This window comes from Ixodes scapularis, unplaced genomic scaffold (assembly GCF_016920785.2).
Source record: "Ixodes scapularis isolate PalLabHiFi unplaced genomic scaffold, ASM1692078v2 PGA_scaffold2__306_contigs__length_199485367, whole genome shotgun sequence".
NCBI classification, from domain to species: Eukaryota; Metazoa; Arthropoda; class Arachnida; order Ixodida; family Ixodidae; genus Ixodes; species Ixodes scapularis.
In genome coordinates, this window is record NW_024609857.1 from 168,860,006 (window position 1) to 168,886,818 (window position 26,813).

Below are 26,813 nucleotides of genomic sequence, written 5' to 3' on the forward strand. Positions count from 1 at the left end.
GTAGTCCACGCAGAGGCGGGAGCTTCCGTCTTTCTTTGGGACAAGCACGACCGGAAAACCCCATGGGCTCTCTGAACGCTGGATAACGCCGGTGTCGGTCAATTCATCCAGGGCGGCGTCGATGGCCTTTCTTTTAGCCAAACTAACCGGACGAGGATTGCACCGCCAGGGGCGAGCGTCCCCTGTGTCGATCCGATGCCGCACTGAGTCGGCGCAGCCGGGTCTGTCCGTGAACATCGAGTCATAAGAGTATAACAACGATGAAAGGCACGCCCTATCGCGACCCGTAACACCGCAGGAGGGTGCCAGCAGTGGGTGCAAAGCATTCTCGGCTGCGCCGATGGCACGCGCCGGGCGTGCGGACGCAAAGCCCAAAACCGGTTTCGGAGAAACAGTCTCTCCCGCGCGACCAGGGTTGCTTGCGGCGCTCGTTGGCATGGGGGCCGTTGAGGCGGCCGGGGGCTCGCAGAAGGGTTTCACTGGACCAAAAGGGCCCTCACGGTAACCTCCGTTAGCGACGTCAATCACCATCCCCGTTCGAGCAAGGAAGTCTCGCCCCAGAATCACCGGTACAGACAGGCCGGGGAGGTGGACGAAACGGTGGCGTCTCACTCGTTGGTCCCATCGCACGATCAGCCTTACGGCGCCGCTCGATCGGGCGGTGCCGCCTGCGGCCAGTCGAAAGGACGTGTTGCATTCCCATAGCCGCAAGGAGTGCGCCTGCAGGTGTGCCAGTACGTCTTCGCCGAACAAAGATGCGCTCGCCCCCGAGTCGAGGAGAGCTGCAAACATCCGGCCGGCGATGGTGAGAGCCAAGAACGGGGCAGGCGCATCGGGCGAAGAGTCCACCCGATACGCGGACGGAGCGAGGGCGATCAAGGGGGCCCCTGCGTTCCGTTGCGCCGCCGGCCTCGTCAGCGGCGGCCGGATCCGTTTCCCGAAGCTTGTTGAGGCGCGGGCCGCTGGTCGGTACATTCTCGGGCAAAATGGCCGGGACGGCCGCAGCGGTAACACTGGACGTTCGAACCGCGGGACCGGTTCCGTCGCAAGTTCCTTGGCGGGTTGGGGCGCTCATTCTGGGCATCAAGGTGCCCGGTCTGCGCCCATCTGTGCTGTCTCGGGTCCGCGGGGCGATCCCGATAACGCTGGTTCACCTGCGCCTCTGTGGAGCATCTTCGCAAGCCAAAGGTGTAGGGGTAGAGAGCACGATTAGAGATGTCCCTCGTGTCCGTTCCCCGCGGGTCGGCATAGGCCGCGCACACCTCGGGCCGGCGAGAGCGAGATCCGCTATTTCCATTCCACGCGCAGCGCGGCTCTAGGGACTCCGACGGCGGGGGCGGAGGTTGATAGGCGCGCGCTGCGAGGATATCGCCCTGAACGCGGCGGGCTTCGGCGGCAAGCTCGTCCAGAGAGCTGAACCTGCTGCCTCGTAAGTAGGCGGCGAACGTCGGGTGCGCTTGCCTGATTACCCGCTCCACTCTCTCTGCGTTCGGGGCGGCAGGGTCAGCTATTAGAAATAGCTCCTGCATTGCCCTGACATACTCGAGAAGCGATTCGTCCGAGTGCTGGGTCCGTCGCTCCAACTCTCGTCGCATCCTCCGCTTATAATCCGCGGGGAGGAATTCCTGGCGAAAAGACACCCGGAACTCATAGAGAGTGAGCGCATGCTGGCCGGCAAGGCGAAACCAGCGGGCTGCCTGATCGGTGAGGGCGACCGGCAGAATGCGGCCCAGAATTTCCTGGTCAGACATCCCCATGGCCTGCTGGTAGTGAAGCAGATCCTCCAGGAAGTCAGTTGCGCTGACCGCGTCGTCGTACCCCTTATACTTGGGTATGGGGATTCGGACCGGTGTTCGCGTGGCTCGCGGTCCTGACAAAACGGACTGCATGGCTCCAGACAGGCTCTCAATGATTCGTGATGCATCTCGCAAAAGCGCGTCATGAGAGCTCTGCTATCCATTTCCCGAGCAGACTGGTGTGGGCACTTGCAGCGCTGGGGTCTCGTCTCGCAAAAGGGAGACTCCCGAAACGCCGTTCGGCAAGCGATCGGCTCCGTCTGTGGGCAAGTCAATGAGATTGCCGACCGCGGTAGCCCCGGCAGAAGCGGCGTCGACATCGCGCGCGGGAAGGCTCCCCCTCGAGGGGGGGAGGAGGCCATCGCGAGGAGTGCCGAGCCCCCCTGTCGCCGTGTCAGGCCGGGGGAGTAAATGAGCAGCGTGACCGTAGGGCGGTCCGCTCAACTCGCCTGTGGTGTCTCTCTGAGGCGGGTGATGCACGTCGATAAACGGACAGGCGGGTGGGCTCTCTCGCAAAGGGGAGGCCAACGTAGCGCGATCATGCAGGAGACCGGCTCGTACGGTCTCCTGTCGGGCAAGGACATGCCATGCATGTCCTTGCCCGACAAGCAAAGGACACGTGAGAACTGCCGAAAGAGCTAGCCGACCTCAGAGAAGGTTGACGTGGCACATCTGGTTGCAGGCACAAGATTTAATGAAGTGATCTTTTGCCACCTCATTGATGCAACCTGGTCGTACCGCTTAAAAGTGGAACGACATCGGTGCAGCAACCGACAATTTGACCAACATTCTAACAAAGAAAATTCAAGATTCCATCTTGGGAGGAGGAGAGCTGCCCGAATTGACACAGTGAAATCTGCAGGCGGGTAGTGTGTTGCAGATATATTTTTTATATTTAGTCATTATTCGAAAATATTACATGACGCATGACTACCAAGAACCAACCGAGACCAGTTGAAACCGGAAATGTGGGCCATATGCCAGTTGACTGGGACTGGTATCGTCACCCAACAAGTTGTGGAGACCATAAAAAAAAGTACATGCGCGTCATTCGACAGAAATCTGTCTGCTTGGGGTGAAGAATAATTAAAGGACAACCAACCAAGCCCTAATCAGGGAGTCAACAATTTGAAGCCTGCTCAACCTCTTTTTGGGGGTGACTGCAGCAATAGTCATTAAGGAGCAGTATTTTAGTTTTTGTATTCTGCGGTGGCACATTTCTTTTTGCGTTGGTGATACCGCCAAGATCTTTGATGCAGGCGGACGGTAAAGCACCAAACGATTTATTAATTGCATTCGAGCCTTCGGTGCTTTACCATCCACCAAAGAAACAAATGCACCACCTTAGAAGACAAAAAATCTACAGGCCCGATCATGCTGACAAAGAACGGTGAGACCAGAATGGGTCCCACACAAACCACAACCCCGTTTTTCCTCGATTTTTTTTCTCTTAATTATATATATTTTCTTCTTTCTAAGTATTTGTGTTTGTATTTTTATTATTAAGATTCATAATCTTTTTTTTTTATTTATTTATATTTTCTTTGATACAATTATACACTTCATTGATTTATTTTTGTATATTTTATTTAAAATATTTGACCGCCTCGCGCAGCACCTGTGAATGAGAACCTTGGTCATTCCGAGGGCTCGTGCAACCGCGCAGGCATGCTGCGCTCCGGCCCCTCCGAAGCACGCCAGCACGTGATTGGCCGAGTCGTGGCCCTTGCCCTGGGTCAGGGCCCTGATTGGCCGGCACATGGACTCGTTGGCCACGCTCACAAAGCCCATGGCCACCTGCTCCGGGGTCATGGAGCCTCCGAGGCAGGAGTTCACCTGGGCATGAAGAATCCAAAAACGAGCAAAGGTGCATGGTTTCTGTGCGTTGCTTCGTTATCGCCCAGAGTGAACGACGGATCGGAAGAGTGGCGCGGCCAGAGCCCTTTATGCCGAGAGAGTTTGGCTCTCCACCAGAGCAAGCAAACTTTGCGAGGCCACAATATCAAGGTTTTTGCTTTTGGCCACTCCACTTTGCATGCGCTAGCCCAATGGCGGGGTGAGTACAGTGTAGACCGCATATAACGTATGTCGCGGGAGTCGCGAAAATCCGCACTATAAGCGGTACCGCACTATAACCAAAACATCAATTTTTCAGGCCAAAATACATGCCATGAGACAACTTACACTTGTGAAAAGAATTTATTTTATGTTAGATGAAAAATAAAGCTTAGTTTGAGGAAAGTCTTTATTTCACCTGACTAGTACAGTTCTGTCTCAAGTGTGTTACACATTTTGAAAGAAATGAGCAGCTTTTGCCTGGCGCAGCCTTTTAACGGCGTCGCGGGTTGCGGACGGACGTTGAGAGCGTTCAGGATTGCTAACCCTAATCACTTTTCTCCGGAGATGAAAACGCGTGAAAATTCGCTTCCTTCACACGGTACGCGCCAGTAATACCTTGAACTTGAGCGCACGCATGAAATGCGCCAAATAAGAAATCCGGGCGATGTTCGAGGACACAAATGCTTAGAAATCACCACTGTAGTCGAAGTAAACAAACACGACGACACAGGCGTTTCTGCCGTCTTGAGAGCGCCGCCACGACATCGCCGCACGAGTAGGTGGATCTTCCCTTCTAGCACGTGCTGGGTTATCATAGCAACACACAACGAAAATTCACAGTCAAGGATAGCGCTTTTACGCGGAACGATGAGATGAATGCCGTCTACGACGACGATCACAACCGACGCCGTGTTTGCGGATAGAAGCAGTCGGCCGGCGACCGGCATGTAACGCGCGCAACACTTCTCCTCGACCTGCGATTGGTCTGTCGCTGCGGTTGTTTGTTTCCAACGCAGTGGAGGGACGCACGCACGTGAACGACACGTGCGTGCGTCCCTCCGTCGCTATGGCAACTGAAGCCTTTCGCTTCTTCGAGCAACTCGGCTGTGGAGCAACTGCCACGCGAGTGCCGCTTGCTGCTCGCGCCGTCAGCGCCGTTATCTAGTGTCGCACAGGGAAGCGCGCTCGCTGCTCCGGTCGTCGGCGCGGCCGGCGGGCTGTGCCAGAAACCGCACTATAACCGGTATTTCCCTTCGCGCGCCTGCATTTTAAGCGGTATGTAATTACATGGAGTTCTATGGGAGACGAACCGGTGGTTTAAAAAAACCGCGCTATACCCGGTCCTGCACTATAAGCGGTTACGTTGTAAGTGGTCTATACTGTACTTGTTTTATAAACATAGCTTCTTGTACCCTGACATTTTGTTTGGCATGCAATCGGTAACTATATTCAAGCACCGGTCATTCTTTATTAACCTCCAAAAACAGAAGTTACAAATAAGCATTAGTTCTTTTGGTTTTAAACAAAATGATGCTTTCTCAAACAAAAAGGAACCAGGCAATCGATGCTTTCTCAAACAAAGAGGAATCTGTCAATCAAGAGCACGGGTTCGTAGCGCCTTTCCTAGATGGCGCCCGCCGCAGCAACGAATTTCGATGATGACCACTTTTGAGACCTTTGAAAAAAGTGTTAAATATGTAGTCACTTTCTGTGCGTCGAGAAAAAATGCAACCAAAATTTCTGTTCACAATAGCCAAAAATAAAGCTGAAATAAATAGCGAGACTCGCCTAAAATAACCATATTATGTGTATCTAGTCGGAATGATCATAGTCTTAACATTATAGATACTGTGCTAGGACAAGCATGTTTGCCAATTCTTTTTTTGTTAGAACGATTGCACAATGAAATCAACTCACGGAAGAACAAGTGTGCTGTTTGAGTGAAGAAGTGTTGTTTTTTTTTTTATGCCTGTAAACCGCCCTACCATAACGCCCCTGGGCACAGCGGGGTAATTATTGAATAAAGAAAAAAGGTGACAAACTTTTGCCTCCCATATCTTAATTTGATGATTCTAAACCTAAACAGCATGCAAGCACTGTACATGCTCCCACTAAATAATTAAAAAGAAAAACTGCACATTCACCCTTTCTTTATACTATTTCTTTAAAGAACAAAACCTGACCACTCGAAAGCATCTTTTTTGAAAATAGCTTGACCATCAAAGTGTTCATACTGACCGCTACCGGTTCATTCTCAATGCTGTCACTCAATGCCACGCAAACAAGATGCCCGGTTGTTTTCATTTTGTTTTTGCACAAGCGCTGCAACAATTGTCATCACTGTTGGATATTTTTGCTAGTTGACTCGTGTTGTCTGCGAACTTGCTTTTTTTATTTCCAATCACTTTTTGTTTTGATTTGTAATGGAGACCCCAAAAAGCTTCTTCTGCTTTCAGTTGCACTTTATTCTTACTGCCGCAATGTTTGTAAAGTGTTTGCACGGTCATCATTTTTGTTAATTTTGTTGTGTTGCGGTTTCAAGCGTGTGCATTTGTGGGCCCGTCTACTACTGGTCGGCTTCCGCTAGCTCCCTAGCGATATCCACTGAGACGAGTGACGCATTGACTTTGAAATTTTGGCATCTTTTTGCGATCACCTATTCTGAAAAGGCAACATGACAAGGCTATTGAATTGTACCCCTCACATCAAAAGTAATCTTTGAGAACATAGTTATATTGAATAAGCATTCTTTCCAGCTTTCAGACGAGACCTGGTTGTACTTAATACTGTAAATGGCACAGAGTCCACTTAAAAAATAAACAAATAAATGCCCGTTTCTACTCATTCTATACTTTGATTGTCATCGCAGTTGCGATCAGGGGATACTGCTGCACAAACGCACTGAACATAACAATTTGTTTCAGCTCTTAGGATACAGAAACAAGGCTCACCAACGCCTAAAACGTATGGAGCATGTACTTTTCCGTAGCGTCGTTGGCTCACAAAGAATCCAGATCTGCCACTGTCGCCGTTTGCTACCGGTCCCATAGGTTTTCAGGGGAGTTTCCAGTATTGGCGAAGCTACATCGTATTTGCATGTATCTTATAGTTGCTGTACTTGCATAGGGCTCATGGGAAATTATTAGGGTTGTGCGAATATTCGAATAGTAGTTCCGAATAATACACTATTCGATATTCGCTTCGAGAAGAACTGCACTATTCGCGTTTTTCCAAGTGCTGACTGTGGCGGGTTAGCCCCGTTGACTGCGCTTCTTACCAAGCACCGGTGCCCTGCGGAGAAGCATTACCCGCAGAAGCGAGCTCCGCGGGTGTTGCTTCTCTCAGTGATGTGATTGGCCTAAGCCGTTTTGGAGCACCTTTTGGAGCAGCCAAAACAGCGTTTTGGAGCAGCTAAAACAGTGTTTCGGAACAGCAAGAGTGGCTTTTGGAGCAGATACTCTTAGAAAAATAAAAATATTTGTTTCAAATGCTAGACAGACCAAAGACACTTTGCTTGCCGCAATAAAGAAATTATAATCAAGTTAGACCATCTGGGAGTCTTTCAACATGTAACTGAAATGCCAATGACACGACACATTTTGCAATGCTTCAATTAAATGATATCCACTATAGGTAAATAAGAATCAAAGTGCACATGTTAAAATTTATTTGAAAATGACCAGCTTAGTATAAATAGCACAGCATTAGGTTGACCAGTGATAAAATAAATGAAAGCAGTCTCCAACTGATGAAACACGTAACTACTGCAGTGCAATGCGAAATTGTCGCGTGAGCGGAAATAGCTGTTCGATCGAAACCATGCCACTCCGCTCTGTTGCCAACTGGTTCTCAAAATTGTATGCAAAATATAACTGTCCAGCATACGAAAAAAAACACTCCAGCGGCACGTGCTTGCCAGGCCGGCAGGCGAGGTACATGCTAAACCCACAAAAAAAGAAAAAAAAAAAGAACCTGAGCACATCGATGCATAACATCGCGAGGCGCTTCGTGCAACGGCTGAACTCGAGACAAATAAGCGCGCTATGTGGGTTCGGAGTGCAGACATTGCCTTTTTTGCTTTAGCTCACTTCTCTTCACCAACTTTCTTTCGCGGCAGATTTTTCACACACCGGGGTTCCTCTCGAAAGAAAGCCCACCGAGAGAAACCTAGGTGATCAATACTTCGACAAAGAAGTCTTTGAGCTAAAGAGGGATACTTGTAGTAACATATGATTTAAACAAAAACAGGAATGTTGAACATGCGGCGGTACTTAGTTTCATTTTAGAAAGCGCCATATCTGCAGTGACTTGGGGACGGCAACACTCGACGTCGCGCGACCACGGTGACTGGCAGGCAGGGACCAAATACAGTTTTCCCACTGTCGTTGCTTTCAAGAGCGAGCGCTTCAGCTCACAAAGTAACTCCCGCCGCGCACGCAAAAACGTGGTTTCGTTTCACAGCATGACAGTATGGGTGGTACCCCAGTATGTTAGCGTCGGAGCGTCTGCATACGCCATCGTCTATCGTTTAAAAAATGGATACACATATAAAAAAAACGCGAGACGACGAGGGCGCAGAACGAGACATGGCGGGAAAAACCAATCAAGACCGGATGAACGATTGATGCAAGGTACTTCGTGTCGGGCGGCTGCTTGCGCCACCTAGCTCACACATCCCTAATTACGGTACTCAGTTTAGTTTCGGTTTTCAAAGGCGACCAAGATTAGTCCTTTGGCGCAGGCTTGGCGCAGATTACGGATGTTTTGGCAAAATGTAGCAGGATGTACAGTATAGACCACTTACAACGTAACCGCTTATAGTGCAGGACCGGGTATAACGCGGTTTTTTTAAACCACCGGTTCACCTCCCATAGAACCCCATGTAATTACATACCGCTTAAAATGCAGGCGCGCGAAGGGAAATACCGGTTATAGTGCGGTTTTTGGCACAGCCCGCCGACCGCGCCGACGACCGGAGCAGCGAGCTCGCTTCCCTGTGCGACACTAGATAACGGCGCTGAAGGCGCGAGCTGCACTCGCGGAGCAAGGAGGTTGCTCGAAAACGCGGGGGGGGAAGCGAAGAGAGGCTTCAGTTGCCATAGCAACGGAGGGACGTACGCACGAGTCGTTCACGTGCGTGCATCCCTCCGCTGCGTCGGAAACAAAGAAACAAACAACCGCAACGACAGACCAATCCCAGGTCGAGGAGAAGTGTTCGCGCGCGTTGCATCAGTTGCATGCCGGCCGCGGGCCAGCTGCTTCTATTCTGCAAACATGGCGTCGGTTGTGATCGTCGTCGTAGGCGGCGTGCATCTCATCGTTCTGCGTAAAAGCGCTATCCTTTACTGTGAATTTTCGTTGTGTGTCGCTATGATAAACCAGCACATACTAGAAGGGAAGATCCACCTACTCGTGCGGCGATGTCGTGGCGGAGCTCTCAAGACGGCAGAAACGCCCGTGTCGTCGTGTTTGTTTACTTCGACTACAGTGGTGATTTCTAAGCATTTGTGTCCTCGAACATCGCCCGGATTTCTTATTTGGTGCATTTGCGTGTGCTCAAGTTCAAGGTATTACTGGCGCGTACCGTATAAAAGATGCGAATTTTCACCCGCTTTCATCTCCGGAGAAAAGTGATTAGGGTTAGCAATCCTAAACGCTCGCAACGTCCGTCCGCAACCCGCGACGCCGTTAAAAGGCTGCGCCAGGCAAAAGCCGCTCATTTCTTTCAAAATGTGTGACACACTTGAGACAGAACTGTAGTAGTCTGGTGAAATACAGACTTTGCTCAAACTAAGCTTTATTTTTCATCTAACATAAAATAAATTCTTTTACAAAGGTAAGTTGTCTCATGGCATGTATTTTGGCCTGAAAAATTGATGTTTTGGTTATAGTGCGGTACCGCTTATAGCGCGGATTTTCGCGACTCCCGAGACATACGTTACATGCGGTCTACACGTAGCAGGGTTAGCCTCTTGGCGCAGTTTGGAGCAATTGGCGCAGCAATCACGTCACTGTTCTCTGCATTAAGTCGGTGCTCGGTAAGAAGTGCACTCAACGGGGTAACCTGCCGCGATAAACTCTTGGAAAAGTAGGAATATTATGATTCCGTGCTTGAAAGAAAAGCATACATTCAAAGCGGGCTGGTGCACCCGTGACGACTGTATTTGAAAATAAATGAAAACTTTGTGAATCGCTATATATACATTGTAGTAAAGGTTTCAAAATTAAACGGTTATGCAAGAGTACACTATGTTAGGCAGAGATGCCCTTGCAACCTGCGTTCATCATGCACATTTTATTCTTTTCTAACTCGAGATTAAAGAAAGGGTATTTTATAGAGCAAGATTTGTAAATTCATTCAATTGGGTATAGCTGGCCATTTTTATAGGATTCATTTTATGTTAAATCCGTCATTTACTTGCCATCCCAGGACACCAGACCTTCTGAGGTCACAGTTTATAAATATGGATAGATTAAACTTGGCTTATAAATGAACAGACAAGAGCACTCTGTCTACTTCCTCGTCCTTGTGTTTCTTTGGCGCTTTTTTATCTGATCATGAACCAACTGGCCCAAATTGCTACCTTAATGGTAGTGAAAGGCGCGGAAAAACTATTCGATATTCAAATCGAAAATATTCGGCCCAAACCCCTATTTGCTTCGAATTCGCTTCAAACTTAAAATCCACTATTCACACAAGACTAAAAATTATCTCAGGGTGATGCAAAGACCAGCTAGACTTGGCATCAGTGAGGTCAGGCAGAAGCCTCGCAAGACCTATTTGGCTGGCACCCGACGGTCGAGGAAAGCGTAGGACGTAGCCATTGCGATGAAACCTCGCACTGACCTGTGCCGTGAGCTTGCGGAGGGCTTCCATGGCCGCAGCCTTGTCCAGGGGCTCCCGCTCATTCTTGCCGAAGATCTTGGGGAAGTGGTCGGGCAGCAGACGCCCCAGGCACACATTGGCGTCCGTCACCGTCAGGGGACCCCCTGCAAACGCCAACGGGACGCATTCAAGTTCACGTCAAACATTCTTTGGCATTCAGCATTTCGTGAGACCCAATAAGTGTAGCTGCAAAGCTCGACGCCAATTGATTAGTGGGGCAGGTCACGTGACCGGAGGAGTAGGCGAGGAAGAGCTCGACCACCTGTGCTTAGCAAGGGAGAGGAACTTGAGAGTATAGAAGGCTCTGGAAGACCGCTGGGTATATTGGCCTGATTAGCAGTAGTATTGTTTTATTCTAGGAGAAACTACTCAACATATTCGTAGACGATATTTGTTCATGCATAAATCACTCGGAAATATTACAGTTCACCGATGACATTAAGCTTTTTCTAGCTATCTCTGAATGCGATAAACTACAGCAAGATATTATAGCGCTGGCAAATAGGTGCTTCTCAACCCGGCTAAAACAAAAGTTATATCTTTTTCTAGAAAGCATTCTTGCAACATCTTTGACTACACTTTGAAGAAGTGCTTGATTGAGCGCGTTTCAGTTGAACGTGACCCAGGAGTCTGCTTGGACAGTGAACTGAAATTCTTTGATCATGTGACATTTTTTAGCAACACATGTTACCGTACTCTGGGTGCGATTACCAGAATGACGCGTGATTTCAGGGGATATTCTTGTTTTTTGTATCTGTATCGATCCCTCATCCTGTCTAAACTGGATTTCTCAAGCGCTGTTTGGAATTGTCTAAACCAGACTAACTCCGAATGAAGTTGAAAATATACAAAAAAAAAAAAATTGTTTGACTGCTTTACGATCAATATTTAAACGGGCAAATTTATTTCAGCCATGAGCGGTCGTTAAGATTTTAAACTTGCACTGCCTCTTCAAAAGGAGGTAGGCACGGGTCTTTTTATTTCTGCACAAGTGTCTCCACAACTTAAGCGGGGGCACTACCGGGAAAAAAATATTTCTGCAAAAAAAGTTGATTTTCAAAAGTTTAACGAGTTCACACTGTATAGTTAAATTTCTATAAATTTTCTGTCCACCGAAGCTAAAGAAAAGGTAGGGTTTGGAGCACTTTGAACGCATTTTTCTCCGTTCCACTTTTTGGTATAAATTCCATTTTAGTCAATCTATCGTTTGATAATGGCAATACAGGGAAGGGTCATTGTTCACTTATCCTGACTGAATTTTAATAAGGAATGCGGCTATTGAAATTTTTTGTCACTTTACGGATGTCTTTTATGAAAAATGTTGACATTTTGTCGAAGATACAGAAGACCAAAAAGTTGACCAATTTCGCAGAAGAGAAAATTTATAGAAATACGTAAATAACTTTTTACAAAAAAATATTTCACAGCCGCACCCCCCAGGCATTCTGCTACATATCTAGCAAACAAAACTCTTGAATATTGTGATAGTTTTCCGACGATAGATTAACTAAACAATGTAGGCGTGTTGCTGATAAAAGCTGCTTTAATTTTCTTTCCACTTAACCGACAGACCTGAAATTTCGTTGTGCAACCTCTAGCATGACCACCAGCCTACCCTGTAAATTTCATTAATTTTAAGCCAAGGGTTCAAAAGTTGACCCTCCCAGGGAGTGTGTCCCCTTAATCGAATGCCCGAAACTAACCTCATCCGCTTCCATTGCTGTACGGCAGGCAAGACTCTTCACTCCCACCGTGTTTTCGTTACTTTTGAGCAAAAAAGCTTAAGACCCATTGAACATATACAGTATAATTTTAACTTGTCGGCTGTGATGAAGATGCCTGATGTAGATATCTTTTTGCGGGAGAGTTTTATTATGCAGTCTCTGCTAATGCTTTTGTAAGGTGTGTTTTCTCGTATTTCTTTTAGCAAAAAGTGTTATCTTCAAGTTCATGCACTTTTCCTCTTTTACATTCATATATCACGTTTTTACTTCTTCATAATATGTATGCATTTTTGTGTGCCTGCCCTTTATGCAACACTGCATATATGTGTAAATGGTTCACACTTATATAGGCCCCTGGGTTGTTTAGGGGCACCGGAAAAATACAAATAAATAAATAAATAAATAGAGTGTACATATGTAAGAGTTTCGCTAAACGTTTGTGATGTTAGAACAAGTTACATATGCAACACAATTGCTTAGCAATTTCTTATGGCGACTTCCACAGGGCGTTTTGGAGCGTGCCGGGATCAAATGACCAGATCCGGAATGGAGCACACGATCCGAACTGAGTTGCGCCGCCTACGGATCCCCAGTGGAATATGAACACTGCTCCGGGATCGACGGATGCCTTCTTGTCATTCACCTGCCCGAGAATCCGCTTTCCGCGGGCGCCGCAGTCATTTCGAAGACGTTTTCGCAATTGCGGCGCTAACACGTGTTTGACGCACGAGCGGCAGGAATGGCTCGGGAGCTTCTAGCAAAGATTGCCGGAATGCCGGAAGCTGCTCGAGCAACTTGACGACGAACTGTCGTCAAGCAGCAGCAGCAGTAAGGCGGGCGGTACAGGCGGCACCTCCCGAGCAGCCATTACGAATTCCCGAGGCAAGATGGGCGAGAGTCCCCGCGAGAAAAAAAAGTCCCGTGTGTGCGCCGAGGGCTGGCCCGGCTGGTTTCCGGTTGAATCCGCCAAAATTGGTGAAGCGTCATTTCTCGGATCCAGATCCAGATCTGGAGCGGGAGCTAATCCAAAACGACCTGTGGAACACGTCCGTTTTGATCCAGATCGCCCAGTGAAATAGGATCGCTCCAGAAAAGTCGATCTCGGTGCGCCCCAAAACGACCAGTGGAATTCGCCATTACATGAGTCAATGAAACAACATATTGTCGCCGAATTCTTTTTCTGCATTTAGGTGAAAAAAATAGTACAGCCCTTCCTCTTCACGTGAAGATGAAGGACCAGCGAAGCTTTATTTTTACGACATCTAGGACGATGCCCAAAGGACGGCCTCAAGGACGCCACCTAGAGGACGACGTCTAGGACAACCTCAAGGACGACTTCTAGGACGACCTCAAGGACGACTTCTAGGACGACCTCAAGGACGCCACCTAGGACGAATTCTAGGACCTCTAGGATGACCCCGAGGAAGACGTCTAGTGCGACCTCAAGGACGATTTCTAGAACGACCTCGAGGACGATGCCTAGGGGACGACCTCTCGAACGACCTCAAGGATGACTTCTAGCACCACCTCGAGTATGACTTATAGGACGACCCCAAGGAAGACTTCTAGGACGAAGCCTAGAGGACGACGCCTACGATGATCTCTTGAACAACGTCTAGGACGGCCTCAAAGGCGACACCTAGAGGACGAAGTCTAGGACAACCTCAACGACAACTTCTAGCACCACCTCGAGTATGACTTCTAGGACGACCTCAAGGACGACTTCTAGGACAACGCCTAAGACGACCCCGAGGAAGACGTCTAGGACGACCTCAAGGACGACTTCTAGAACAACCTCGAGGACGACGCCTAGAGGATGACCTCTCGAACGACCTCAAGGATGACTTCTAGCACCACCTTGAGGACGACGTCTAGGACGACCTCAAGGACGACTTCTAGGACAATGTCTAGGACGGCCTCTAGGATGACCCCGAGGAAGACGTCTAGGACGGCCTCAAGGACGACTTCTAGAACGATTTCGAGGACGACTTCTTGGATGACCTCAAGGATGACTTCTAGCACCACCTCGAGTATAACTTCTAGGACGACCTCAAGGACGACTTCTAGGACAACGCCTAGGACGACCCCGAGGAAGACGTCTAGGACGACCTCAAGGACGACTTCTAGAACAACCTCGAGGACGACGCCTAGAGGATGACCTCTCGAACGACCTCAAGGATGACTTCTAGCACCACCTTGAGGACGACGTCTAGGACGACGTCTATGACGACCTCAAGGACGACTTCTAGGACAATGTCTAGGACGGCCTCTAGGATGACCCCGAGGAAGACGTCTAAGACGGCCTCAAGGACGACTTCTAGAACGATTTCGAGGACGACTTCTTGGATGACCTCAAGGATGACTTCTAGCACCACCTCGAGTATGACTTCTAGGACGACCTCAAGGAAGACTTCTAGGACGAAGCCTAAAGGCCGACGCCTAGGATGACCTCTCGGACAACCTCAAGAAAGACTTCCAAGACGACCTCGAGGCCGATGCCTCAAGATGATAACAACGGATGAGGACCTCAATATCCAATAATGCCAAGGAAGGCCGACTCACACTGGTTGCCCCCTCTTTTTATTTTTATTTATTAATCCTTGCCACAACCAATGGGGAGTTTTCTTTCAACACCTGTGAATGCATTTTTCCCCAGATCCTAGCGCATAACAGCTTCGCTGTAGAAACAAAATTTGCAACTTACCTAAATGCTTTGTATGAAGTTGAAAAAATGCAGAATGCATTAGCTTTTCCAAAGCCTTTTGCCACCTCTAGACTTTTAGATATTTGTCTCTTTGTGATTTTAGACTTTTTTCATCTGTATTTCTCCCTAGCAGGGATGGGCAAAATACATGCGAATATGTATCAAAATACAAATACAAAATATTTTGTCAAATATGTATTTAATTACAAATCTAATTACATTTCTAAAAAAGCATTTAAGTACAAGATACAAATACAACCAAATGTATTTGGTCTCCTCCAAATACTTTTCCAAATACATTCATTCCTCAAAATTTGCGTCAGTGACTTCAGGGCACCTGCAACAGGTTTCTGAGTATCTCATTTTAATTTTGCATCGCACACTTGGGAGCTAGTGTGCGAGGCTCTAGTAACGTAATAGAAATATAATCACAAAAAAAATGTAATTAGCTTGGACGTAATAGGTGAAAAAAGTACAGAGCTTCAAGCAGCTTTTTTTGTCGACTACATTTTGGTATAGACCAACAAAGAACCGAGACGACCAAGACGCGCAGCACTAGCTAGAGAATTTTTTATCGTTGCAACTCGCACCAGTTACGGAAATCTGGATGACCCACGCAATTAGAATGTTCCAGGCAAAAATATGGATGGAAATCAGGCTGGAAAGCATCACAAGTTGTCACAGGCACCTATTTAGCCAGTCTGCCTGTGAATGTCGATTTCGTCACTATTCTTGCCCTGGATTAGCACCGTAATCCCAAAGTCACTAAACGCTTGTGCTTGATTGAGAGACACTGCATTCGGTGCAGAACGTAGTTTTCTTCCTGCTCTGGACAATGACAATAAATTTGAGGGATGTATTTTCGCCCACAAAATTGTATTTAATTAGAATTGTATTTGAAATACCCACGTTTTAGCATTTAAATACACACGTCAAATACATTACCCACTTTTTAATTAAATACAAATGCAAGATACACAAAGTATTTGAAATACGTATTTTAAATACTTGTATTTGAAATACTGCCCATCCCTGCTCCCTAGCTATCTGGCTTTCAGACTGCATTAGGAGACACAAACAACGATTTCTACATCTTCCAAGTTTATGCGCAGAATCCAGGGCCCGTTTTCTCGAACGCGAACCGTGGTTTAAAGTTAACTATTGTCCCTAGAAGGGGGAATTCCAGGTCACGTGACTGGGAGAGCAGGGGCGCCGAGGGAGGAGCAGTACCTAGAAGCAAAATGGCCGCGGCGTCGCTTAATGAGGGCTAATAGTTCTGCTTGGTTCTGCTGAACATTCACTTCGATCTGGCTGTTATATTAATGACGCACCATCAACCTATTAGCACGTCAAGCAAAGCGGTAGTTCAGAGAGACTACTAAACTAACCGACGGCAGCATTCCGCGAACGCATCACGCTTCAGCAGTCCGGGATCCAAGACATATGACGGTACATAAGCCTTGCACGTGTTTTTATGGTGAGTAAAAAAAAATGTTTTGCGAACGAGTGTTGGCACATATTTATACTAAGACGTTTAATTTGTTACACTATGCACGCCAACTCGTGAGCAGCGATTACTTTGCGGAGAAAAGGGGTTATCCTCAATAAAGATTTCGTTCCGGGTGAACAGCTGAGACATTGTACTGTTTTTTTGTTCACAGTGCGCCAACATTATGCCGACAGCATTGAGGTTTCTACATATCCCCGGTGGCCAGCAACTCAACGGTGACGAGAAGCTTAGCTTCTCGTCACCGGTGAATCGGTTGGGCAAACGGAAGAGAGGGCAAACAGTTGAGATCAGCAGGAATCGCAGAAACGTGCGTCGCAAGGAACGAAAACGAGACTACAGCACCGGCGTTGCCAGACTGGAAGAAACACGGGAAAGTTATGCGTTGTTTATGGCGAAACATATTGAAGGAAATGTTTCCTATATTTTCGAAGATTCGTCGATAAACTCTAGCATAGTAGCTAAAATTTCTTCTTACCATCGGAAGCAAATAAATTGGCCTTCAAGTACAACATTACTATATTTTGACTTAAAATACCATACTAGATCGATGACAACCAGCGGAAAAAGAGGATAAACAAAATGACTGGCTTGTTTCACCGATAGATGGCGATGCCCAATCAAAAATAATTATTGTTGTTCTATATTCAGCCGTTTATTACAGTACCTAGGTACTTTTCCCTTCCTAGGCACCATGGTTTACTAAAATGGGTTTACCATCGCTTCGAGAAAACCGGACCAGGTAGTTGCAAGTTTTAGAGCACAGCTCTTACGCGCCCGTTTCTGGCTTAAGTGGCATCACCGTAACCACGCGTTGCATTATAGGACGTTTCCATTTGACGTCTACTTCACGAGGGCAAAATTTTTCCACTTAATTTGGCAGAAAATTTTTCCACTAAATTTAGCGGGAAAATTTTTCTGCTAAATTTAGTGGGGAAATTTTCCAGCTAAAGTTAGCAGAAAAATTTTTCGGCTAAATTTTAGCGGGCAAATCTTTCTACTAAATTTAGTGTAAAAATGTCTCTGCACAATTTAGCAGAAAAAGTTTCCTGCTAAATTTAGCGGAAGAATTTCTTGCCAAATTTAGTGAGGAAATTTTACCTTTGTGACGTCACGTCTGACGTCACATGTGACCTTTACTCCGTACTCTCCCCTCCTCCTGAAGAGCTGCGCTCTAATTCGGCATTAGAGAATTGTAAACGTTTAACTTTTTTTCCTCTATAAACCACAATGCCGCGCGAGACTACACGACATGTTCATCCGACCACATCACAAGTCACGCGAACTGCTCGTCTGACCATGACGTCGCAGTCACACGAGCACATCACCTGACTTGTGACGTATGCAGAGTCATGCAACATGGTGACTTAACTCCGGTGAATCATGTGCATAGTGGTCGCACGATTACGTAACTATAGCTTATGCTATCGTGTAACCGGGGGGCTCTAAACTTTTCAATCTCAAGGAGCCCCCGCACGGCTTGACTAAAAGACGAGGAACCCCCCCTGCTCTCGGCAATAACATAATAAAACACCAAAGCAGTAGAGAAGCCTAAAGACCTTGTAAACAATAGACGCATATTGTTTGGCTCACGACTATGCATCAAGAGATGGTTCAGATTTGCTTAAAAAGTGCGGGCAAGGACGGTCAAAGGGGAGCTCGAGGAACACGTGAAGCGAGTCTGAGGAACCCTTGAGATACTGAGAACCCAGTTTCAGAATCCTTCATGGGACCTAGGGGGATTATGACCTTCCAGACCAAAATTACAAACTCTAACCGTAAGTTTATTAAACAGTATCCCAGCATTTCAGGGCCAATTGGGTCTCTAGCTCACGGGCAAGTTCTGGTAAGGACGTGTGTCACCATATGCGCACACGAACGTATGGGGCTCTGTGGACGTCAGCAGCCCCTAAACATGGCTGCTGGGCAGAGAGCCTGAGTTTATGACCAAACCAAATGGAACTACCAATGTCACTTTATGCAATCCTTTATAACCATGCAGCATATGTGATTGGAAGCTCCTCTGTGGAGCCCCTTTTTCGAGCCTGCACAGAGCTTTCTGCTTTGTGGTGCAAACATTACCCCATGATCAGAGGCGTTACAAACACTAAAGGCTTTACTTGCACGACGAAGCAATGCTCCTTAAATGATGCTACCCTGCTTTCCACTTTAATGACTCTTTTTCTTTTCTTCGACACAACCTGCTATTATTTATCGGTTGGGGCGTAAGGTTCCTAAACCTCTCCTCTTCATATGCTCCGTTTTACATTACCATATGTACCACAGATGATGCTACGAGCCCTACAAGTCAATTCAACGTCGTGCGAGTGTCACATGAACTTTGGGAGGAACGCAGCGACACATTATCACTTGGCACGGTACACTGCCTGAGATGGCTCGTAACGCTTGCTACAATCCATCATACTTGTAAACAGAGTATAATGATGCCTAGATAAATGGACTGAATCATTTTGTTAACAGGCTAGCCGCATTAAAATACTACCCTGGGAGAGTAGAGCGGTGCAGCACAATCAACAACACCCTAAGAAACGAATGCGGAGCAAAGTTCAGTTTTCATAGGAAATATCAGCCGCTCAACTAATAAAAAGAATTCGCAGGTTTTCTCGTATAATGCTCCGTGGTGTCTGGGAGATAATGCGACCAACAACGGCCACTGCGCGTGCCGTGCTAGACTACCACTAGTCATTGGAACACAAAGCCTCCAACAGTAGTTGACAACAACGCAGACCTTGCAAAATGTTCATATTTCGAATTTAAAACAATATAAAGCAAGATGTTTCCGCGGATTCTGAATTACCCATTTCCAGGGGTTCGTCGAAGGAAGTTCAAAAGAAATATAGGATGATTTTTTTTTTTTAATTGCCACACGAAATTTGCACAACTTTGACTTTTTCGATATTTTGAAAACTTCCGGACACAATGAAAAAATCTACTTACAATAATTGAGTGCTTACTTTATTGTTAAAAGTGAACAAAGCGTGAAATACTTTGTAAAAAAAGTTTCGGCCTAAAAACTTTCATCCCTGTTAAAAAAATCACAGAATGCCTAAATATGACAGTTGTTTAAGAGGTGAAGTTTGTCATTATATTTTACATGAAACATACACTAAAATAAACTAAACGTAACTGCTTCTAGTAGGCCAGTTAGCGTGCTTTAGGCTTAAAAATATTTACGTCGAAGAAAACTATTGTTCTCGCAGCCCTCAAAACTGCACCTATGTGCAATGGGGAAATTCATAGTTCCACCTCCCCTCAGACGCTATTTTTTAAAATGAAAACAAGGAATATTCATTTTTTTAAAGGTCCATGTTGTATGGATGTGTTTTGCAGTGCCATAAAAATTTAACTGAAAAAAACAAAAAAACAACCTAGGCATGGCACATTTATGACTATTCTATTCTGAACACACCCCTATATGTTTTAAGCTTCGGCGGTGTTCCCGTCTCCTTTCGAGGCTATTTTATGGCACTCTGATTTTAGTTAAATCACCGCTACACGCATAAAATTTTTCTGCCGTCCCAGTGACTTCATAATAATGAAAATTTACCATATGCGGAAGTCAATACCACTTGAGCTTCCTTTAAAAAGGCACTGACACATCAAAATCATTTTTTTTTTATTATCTGAAACGATTGAAAAAGATGCTGGGACATTACCCTCAAAATTAAAAACTTGGAAATTTAGTATTTCTGAAATAAAAAAACAATTTCCAAATGCCGAATTTGAAGTTCCCGCGCCAGTGCAGTGAGTCAAATGTTGCGGTCTCCTGCAACTCGACTTTCTTTGGGACCTCCGCCGCTGCCACCGCAACCCGAAGCGAGGAGGAGGTGACCAGGCGGGATAGAAGGGCGCCGGCACGGGAAAAAAACGGTTTCTTCCCTGACTCGCCGATAAGCCTCTGCTCGAGCGCCACCAAGTTTTCCGAGGGAGGATACAAATCCAGGAAGCGGCATCACACCGAAATCTGATTTTTTGGTATTTCAAAAAGAGGGGCCGTAGTTTGTTCGCAATTCCGTTAAAAAACATGTTTTACGATTGCCGTTATTAAATGTTATAGAAATGTCGCCTACAAAGCTTCTAAATTTCCGGATTTTTGACATCACCGATCAAAAGAAGCAAAGAGGTGGGCGCAGGAAATACAAACGCCAAAAATAAAAAGGAGCGCGCGCACGCGGGGTCATTTTTTTTTGCAATCTGCTTTTTTTTTTTTAGTGTCTATGGCTATAACTTGCATCGTTTTAGACCAGGGATTATCAAACTTTTTGGCCTCACGGAACCCCAGGAAGCCTCAAAAACTGCCGCGGAACCCCCCACCCCCCCTCTCCATATTTGCCGACCAAGAAGCAACAGATGCACAATTGTAGGCAATTTTGCTTGTGGTGCTTCCCATATATCCCCACCATGTCAATCGCAATGTCAGTACAATGTGAGATGAAGGTGCTTTGCATGGTGCAGCCTGCGGCAAGGGGGGGGGGGGGGGGGGTGCAATTTGGGTATTCGCGGAACCCATGAGGCCAGCTCGTGGAACCCCTCTGTTCCCCGGAACCCAGTTTGAGAACCCCCGTTTTAGACAATAAAAAATAATACGACCTTTGGGGTGTCAGTGCTGCACAGTCTCTCGTATTTGTCTTTTTCATAAATCTATGACCTAAATCTGACACCCCCCAAAATTTTTTTTTTTCATTTTTTGCCAGGCGTTTTATTATGGTGTCGGAGTACTACCCACTTAATACTTTGCAACAGAGTAGCGTATTTTTTTAATAAAGCCAAAAGACGCAACTGCTCAAAACCGAAACCAAAACCCAACGGAGGTCGGAGAAGTAGGGAGAAGAGAGGGAGTGGCGGAAGTCACGTGGCTACACCCAACCGTGCGTATTTTTTGTTTTTTTTTCTCCTCTCGGTAGCAGACGACACGACATGCGGCGTACGGGAACTGTTCGCCATGCGATTCTTTTGCAGTTATGTTTGTTCCGCTCGTTGTTCTGTACTCCAAGATGAGTTGTTTTGTACATTGAGGAGTTGGAGATGAGTAGTGAGTGCCCGTGGTGAATTTCCATGATCGGCTCCAAAAAGAATACACCCAAGATGTTGCGTGAAGAGCTGGCCCACATGTCCTGCGCCCGAAAAAAAAAAGGGCATTGTGCGACACAGTTTCCGAAAGATCAACGGGAAGTGGAAAGTGGTTGAGTTAGCAGGTGTCAAAAAGGAAATCCCATACCATTTGAATCAGCGAAGTGTCGTCCACAACATTTGTTTGTTTCTTCAGTGATAATTGTAAAAAAAAAAAAAAAAGAAGATATGTAAACATTAAAAAATGTCAAAAAAAAAAAAGGTTTTACGGGGGATTGAATTCGGTCCTACCGCGTATGAAGCGGTCGTCTTTCCCACTGAGCTACTGGGGCAACTCCTTACTGGTGGATCTCTTTCCTTAGTAATAATTCAGCCGGTAAACTAAGTTGGAAAGTTTGATGCCGATTTTCCTCTAGCAAAAGCACTCCCGGGTCGAAGTCGGGAAGCACCACGCATTGGCGACATTCGCACCTAGTAAAGAAATCGTACTCGTGCATATTCAACTCGAAGTAGACACGTTGTGCTTGACGTTTGCGCGAGCGATGTCTTCAGCCACGAGAAGGGACCGACGGCTTGGCGACGTCTTCGTGCAAATCGGCTTGGTGGTTGGGCGTGTCGTACGGGATGAATACCTATTCTTTTGATCAGTCCCGAATTTCTCTTTTAAAGGTTGACAGAATTCGCCGGTACCGCGAACGACAGTTCTGAAATAGAGGTCCCACGCCGTCCCCGCGAGTCCCACGATACGCGAAACAATGAACGCACAGAATGCTTCCGGTTGTCTGTGGAACATTTTTTTTTCAATCAACGTATTTGCAGCTTTTTAGAAGTCACAAAAAATGGGTTTCATATTTTTTTTCTATTTTTAATATTGAGTGTGTACCTTCAGTGACCCACGACTTTGATTAAATTTGGTGGTCGCATCGATACCTTAGAAAACGGCCCGTGACCGCGGAAAAGAGAGTGAGCGAGACTCGAACCGGCCAGTTCTTGATCGGCGGTTTTCAAGCGGAAAGAAACCGAATTTCGAGCCGCAAATTCTGTTTTGGGTAGTTGAGCTCTCATATGTCACGTACAACTAAAAACCTTGGCGAGCATAAATACCCTGTCAGTGTCCCTTTATATCACAACTAATCATCCCCCCCTACTTTGTTTCAGCACGCCTTGATCATCGTCACAAAGTCGGTGTCCCATTTTGCCACTCTAACGTTTATTATGACTCTTTTATTCCCAGGACTTCCAAAGACTGGAATCGCTTACCTGCATTGCTCACATCAATTAATGGTCACGCACTTTTTTGTACAAGTATTGCCAATTTCATGTTCCCTGTTCTTTAAGTATTGTATATTTTGTTCCAATTGTTAGATATGTTTACTATTTTTCCCACTCCCCTCTGTAATGCCATGTGCCCTGAGGGTAAAATAAATAAATAAATAAATAAATAAGCATTCCCAACAACCTCTAGGACGTTGGGTCACTTTGTCGACAGGCGTGCGAGCAAGTACGGTGATAAAACGTGCGCGCGAGTTTGTACGTTGTGCGTCCTTGTCGTCCTTCCATCTTCAATCGTAAACCTGCGTTACCACCATTTACCGAGCTGTCCGTATTCACCACATCTCGACCCCACAACTAGGCGGCTCCGCAAACTTCCTGAGCACGGGCCACCGGCCTTTCTGCGCCATCGCGGACGTCTCGAGCCAGGATGGATGCAAATGCAAAATGCTTAGCGACCTCCCCCTGCGCTGGCGAAGCGGCACGGACGAGTGTCGTTACGGCCGCTTCACGTTGGTGCCGTAGCCCAAAACGCACCACCCAGTGTTGGGAGGGGTCACTTGACGTTGGCTGGGGTCTGGCGACGCGAGAGCGTACCCTTGCGATAGCAGACCGGCCCCGGGTGAGCTCCGGCCGACTCGGGTCCAACCACGAAGAGCCCCGACCGGAAGAAGAGCATGGAGCCCCCGCCGGCAGCCACTGTGCTGATGTCCAGCTGCAACCAGGCAAGGTCTCGTAAGAAATAAAAGCGACACGTTTCATCAACACACGGGCCAAATTCACATAAGTAATATTGGGGCTCTATTGATATCCCAACATGGTGAGACAGCAGGACATCACACGCAGCATGTGCCCAGCTCACTCGTCACACATTCTGCCCGTCTCCAAGTTTACCAAATATGATCGAGACGTGCTGAGTTATTAAAGCAGACCGTGTTTTGTGCGGCGTTTCCTATGAGCATCATAGCAGGTGTCATGAATGTGTGACTTGCTGAGAGCATTACAGACGCTTTTATACAAAGATAACACATCCCAGGTTCGGGCCCCCCATGGGGCTCGAACCTGGGACATGTCCTGGGATTTGTGTGAACACTGGGATTAGAGTGAACAAGTCATTACTTATCTCTAAAGGTCAGCTCTTTCTGCTGATTGTGAAGTGATCGGTGCCACTAGAACAAGTGTTTCACTGTTGTTTTTTTTTCATTTGTTTTTAGTGCCAGTAGGCATTTGGGTATTTTGTCTTTTTATAGAAGTAAAACATTTTGTGAGTTAAATTGACACTGACGGTATTGATGCTCATCAATGTTTTCATTTGTACATGACACATGAGAGCCCAACTACCTAGAAAACAATTTGCTCAAAATTCGTTTTCTTTCCGCTTAAAAACCGCCGATCGAGAACTGGCTGGTTTCAGCTATGCTCACTCTTTTCTCCGTGATCACGTGCCGTTTTCTATGGTTTAGAGACCACAAACGATAATCAAAGCCGTAGGTTATTCAAGGCACACACTCGATGCTAAAAATAGAACAAAAAATATGATACCCATCTTTTGTGGCTTCTTAAAAGTTGCAGATACGTTGATTGAGATAAAAAAAAGTTGCACAGCCATGTGACTTTCAGTAACTTTCTCCTCTATATTTCTTCTTCTTCCCCAGTCCAGTTTCGGTTTCGAGCAGTTGCATAATTTGACTTTATTAAAAATATACACTCCGTGCGGGAACTATAGGGGGCACCCTGAAAAACGCGCGTAGTGCCACCAGCGGAGGAGCTGACGTTCGACAGTGAGACGCTTTTAGCAGCCTGCGGCGCTTTTTCGCGTGGAAAGCTGTGGTGGCAGAGGCGTGCATGGGTGGAACTTTGATTCTTCAAGCCGATACGTTGAGGGTGACTTTGCACGAGGGCTGAGGAAGACTAGGAAAGTCATCTAGCTGTTTTCCGCTTCTTATATATCCCAGGAAATAAATTTAACATCTTGTATCAATCACGCTGCATGCTGGCTTTCAATGAGAAACATTCCCGCCTTCTAAAGAGTGCAACCACTGCACCTTTTTTGCAAAATCAAGGAGGCATTGGTTTCATGAAATTAATCTACCACAAAATGATTGAGTTCAGGGTGGAGAATAAAAATCAAGATGATTTAAGTTCTGACTTAGGCAACACCAAATTCACTGTGATGAGTTTCCACAATAACACCTTTTGCTGAAAAATAATTTCCCGAAAAGCTAATCCTCTTTCCTTCTTTTCGTCTCAAAGGGCATTTATTGTTGCTTCCGTGCCAATAAACTCAACTGCATTTGAGAACTTGTGTTGTGTTAAACGTTTTTTTATTTTCCCTTTTCTCAGGGTTCTCCACTATACCATAAACACATTTTTATTAATGCATGTCTGCAATTCGATGCCATCCATGTAAATTTATTTTGTTTTTAATAAAAAAAACATCAATCAAATAAAAATATAACATGCCGAGCACGAGCAAAATGTGATGCTCTTTTGCGCTAATCGGACAAGGGAGCTTTGTTTCTATCTTCTACTTCGTGCCATCTTATGCAAGCATATCAGGAAGCAAAGGAAAGAAACAAAAACGTGTATGCATGTGCACACACGCACACAGACCGATAAAAGGAAGTGACTGAGAGGGCACAGACAGGTCTAATCGTACATGTAAGGTTGACCTTACATCGGCCAGTATAACTAGATATGTTCTGTCTTACACTAACCTGCCACTTTTTCCATAAATCTATGCCACATCTTGCACACTTTAAAACCAGAAGATAAAGTCACGGCCGTTAGACAACTCTCGAACTCTGCTCGAGTTCAAAGAAATACGTCGTTGAATATTGTTTTTTTTTTTTGTTTTTTTTTTTGCTTTTCACTTTTGGTGCGGCTGAGAGAGCTTTAATACTTTGTTTGGCACCGGCCTCAGAAGCAATGGCAACAGTGGCACCGTGTGCACAAAGCTAATAGAAAACAATTTGGCGGAAATGAGATGCTTCCTCAGCATTTTCACATATACTTCGGGGATATCATATTTTGTTTTGCTGAAGTATTACAGCAAACAAAGCTTTCTAAAAACACAAAACAAAGCAAGCTCTTTTTGTTCTAGTATGACGTGGTTAGTATAAAGAAAACAGTTTTGAATTAATCTGCGCCTCGCGATATAATTCAATTTACAGGTAATCTTTCTTTTACGCTGTTTGCAGCGATTGAGTCGATTGAAGAATCCATTTTAGGTGCTCAAGACACGCGTGTCTTGTGTCTTTTGTTGGTAAAGTGATTTAAATATTATATACATCTGATTTATATCTTACCTAAACAATAAGATTTATTTATTTGATGTTTTAAAACTATAATTTCTTTATTTTTTTTAATGAAGAAAAGCGATTTCCGCATTTGGAAGGAGGCTGATAAAAAAAAATAAAGCACAGCACCTAAACTGCCATACTCAAGCGTCGATTGTCCAGTGATTCCAAGCATCAATGTAGTTTTCTTTAGATTCACATTTGTCACTTGTTGTACCGTCCAAATCTTTCTTCACAAAGTATAAAATGCAGCCATACTGGTCCGGAAAGATCATCAACACTTTGACTGCGGGGACGAAACGTCTTTGGAGGGCATCCCCCACCCAAAATGGACACTGCATACCCGCAAATGTGGGATGGTTTTTCAATTCGTCCCATCGGCGCTAACATACGTAGGTGTTACTGGCACAAAAACAAACACAGTGCGCAAAGTGGCAGTGTAGGATATGTCACCCGTGCCGACACGTGGCAGGCGTGATCGGGAGACAAAATTTCTTGCATCGTATGGCACGGATCCGCCGTTGCTGCTGCCCCACGAAAACAACAGCGAGTTGAAAATAATTGCAGTGGCTTAGCTCGGCTATGGCAGGATATACGTAGCGTAAGCTCAGGTTCAGCTGGTTATTCTTGGCTTTCCTGGTTGTCTAGGATTAGCTTGATTATCATGCTTACTGCTGCTTCAATGACACACACAC

The 26,813-nt window shown here is 46.1% G+C and overlaps 1 protein-coding gene across 3 annotated transcripts in view; it reads right to left on the bottom strand.

Annotated features, from left to right (window-relative positions):
* LOC8025851 (5-oxoprolinase) overlaps positions 1 to 26,813 on the bottom strand; it is a 240,122-nt gene that overhangs the window by 151,182 nt on the left and 62,127 nt on the right. For all 3 annotated transcript variants that reach the window (XM_029972619.4, XM_042292107.1, XM_042292106.1), the window contains exons 10-12: positions 23,417 to 23,534; positions 10,483 to 10,625; positions 3,415 to 3,632 (exon numbers count right to left, since the gene is read on the bottom strand). In XM_029972619.4, the coding sequence (XP_029828479.2) occupies positions 3,415 to 3,632; positions 10,483 to 10,625; positions 23,417 to 23,534 (479 nt within the window). The remainder of the gene's footprint in view (positions 1 to 3,414; positions 3,633 to 10,482; positions 10,626 to 23,416; positions 23,535 to 26,813) is intronic.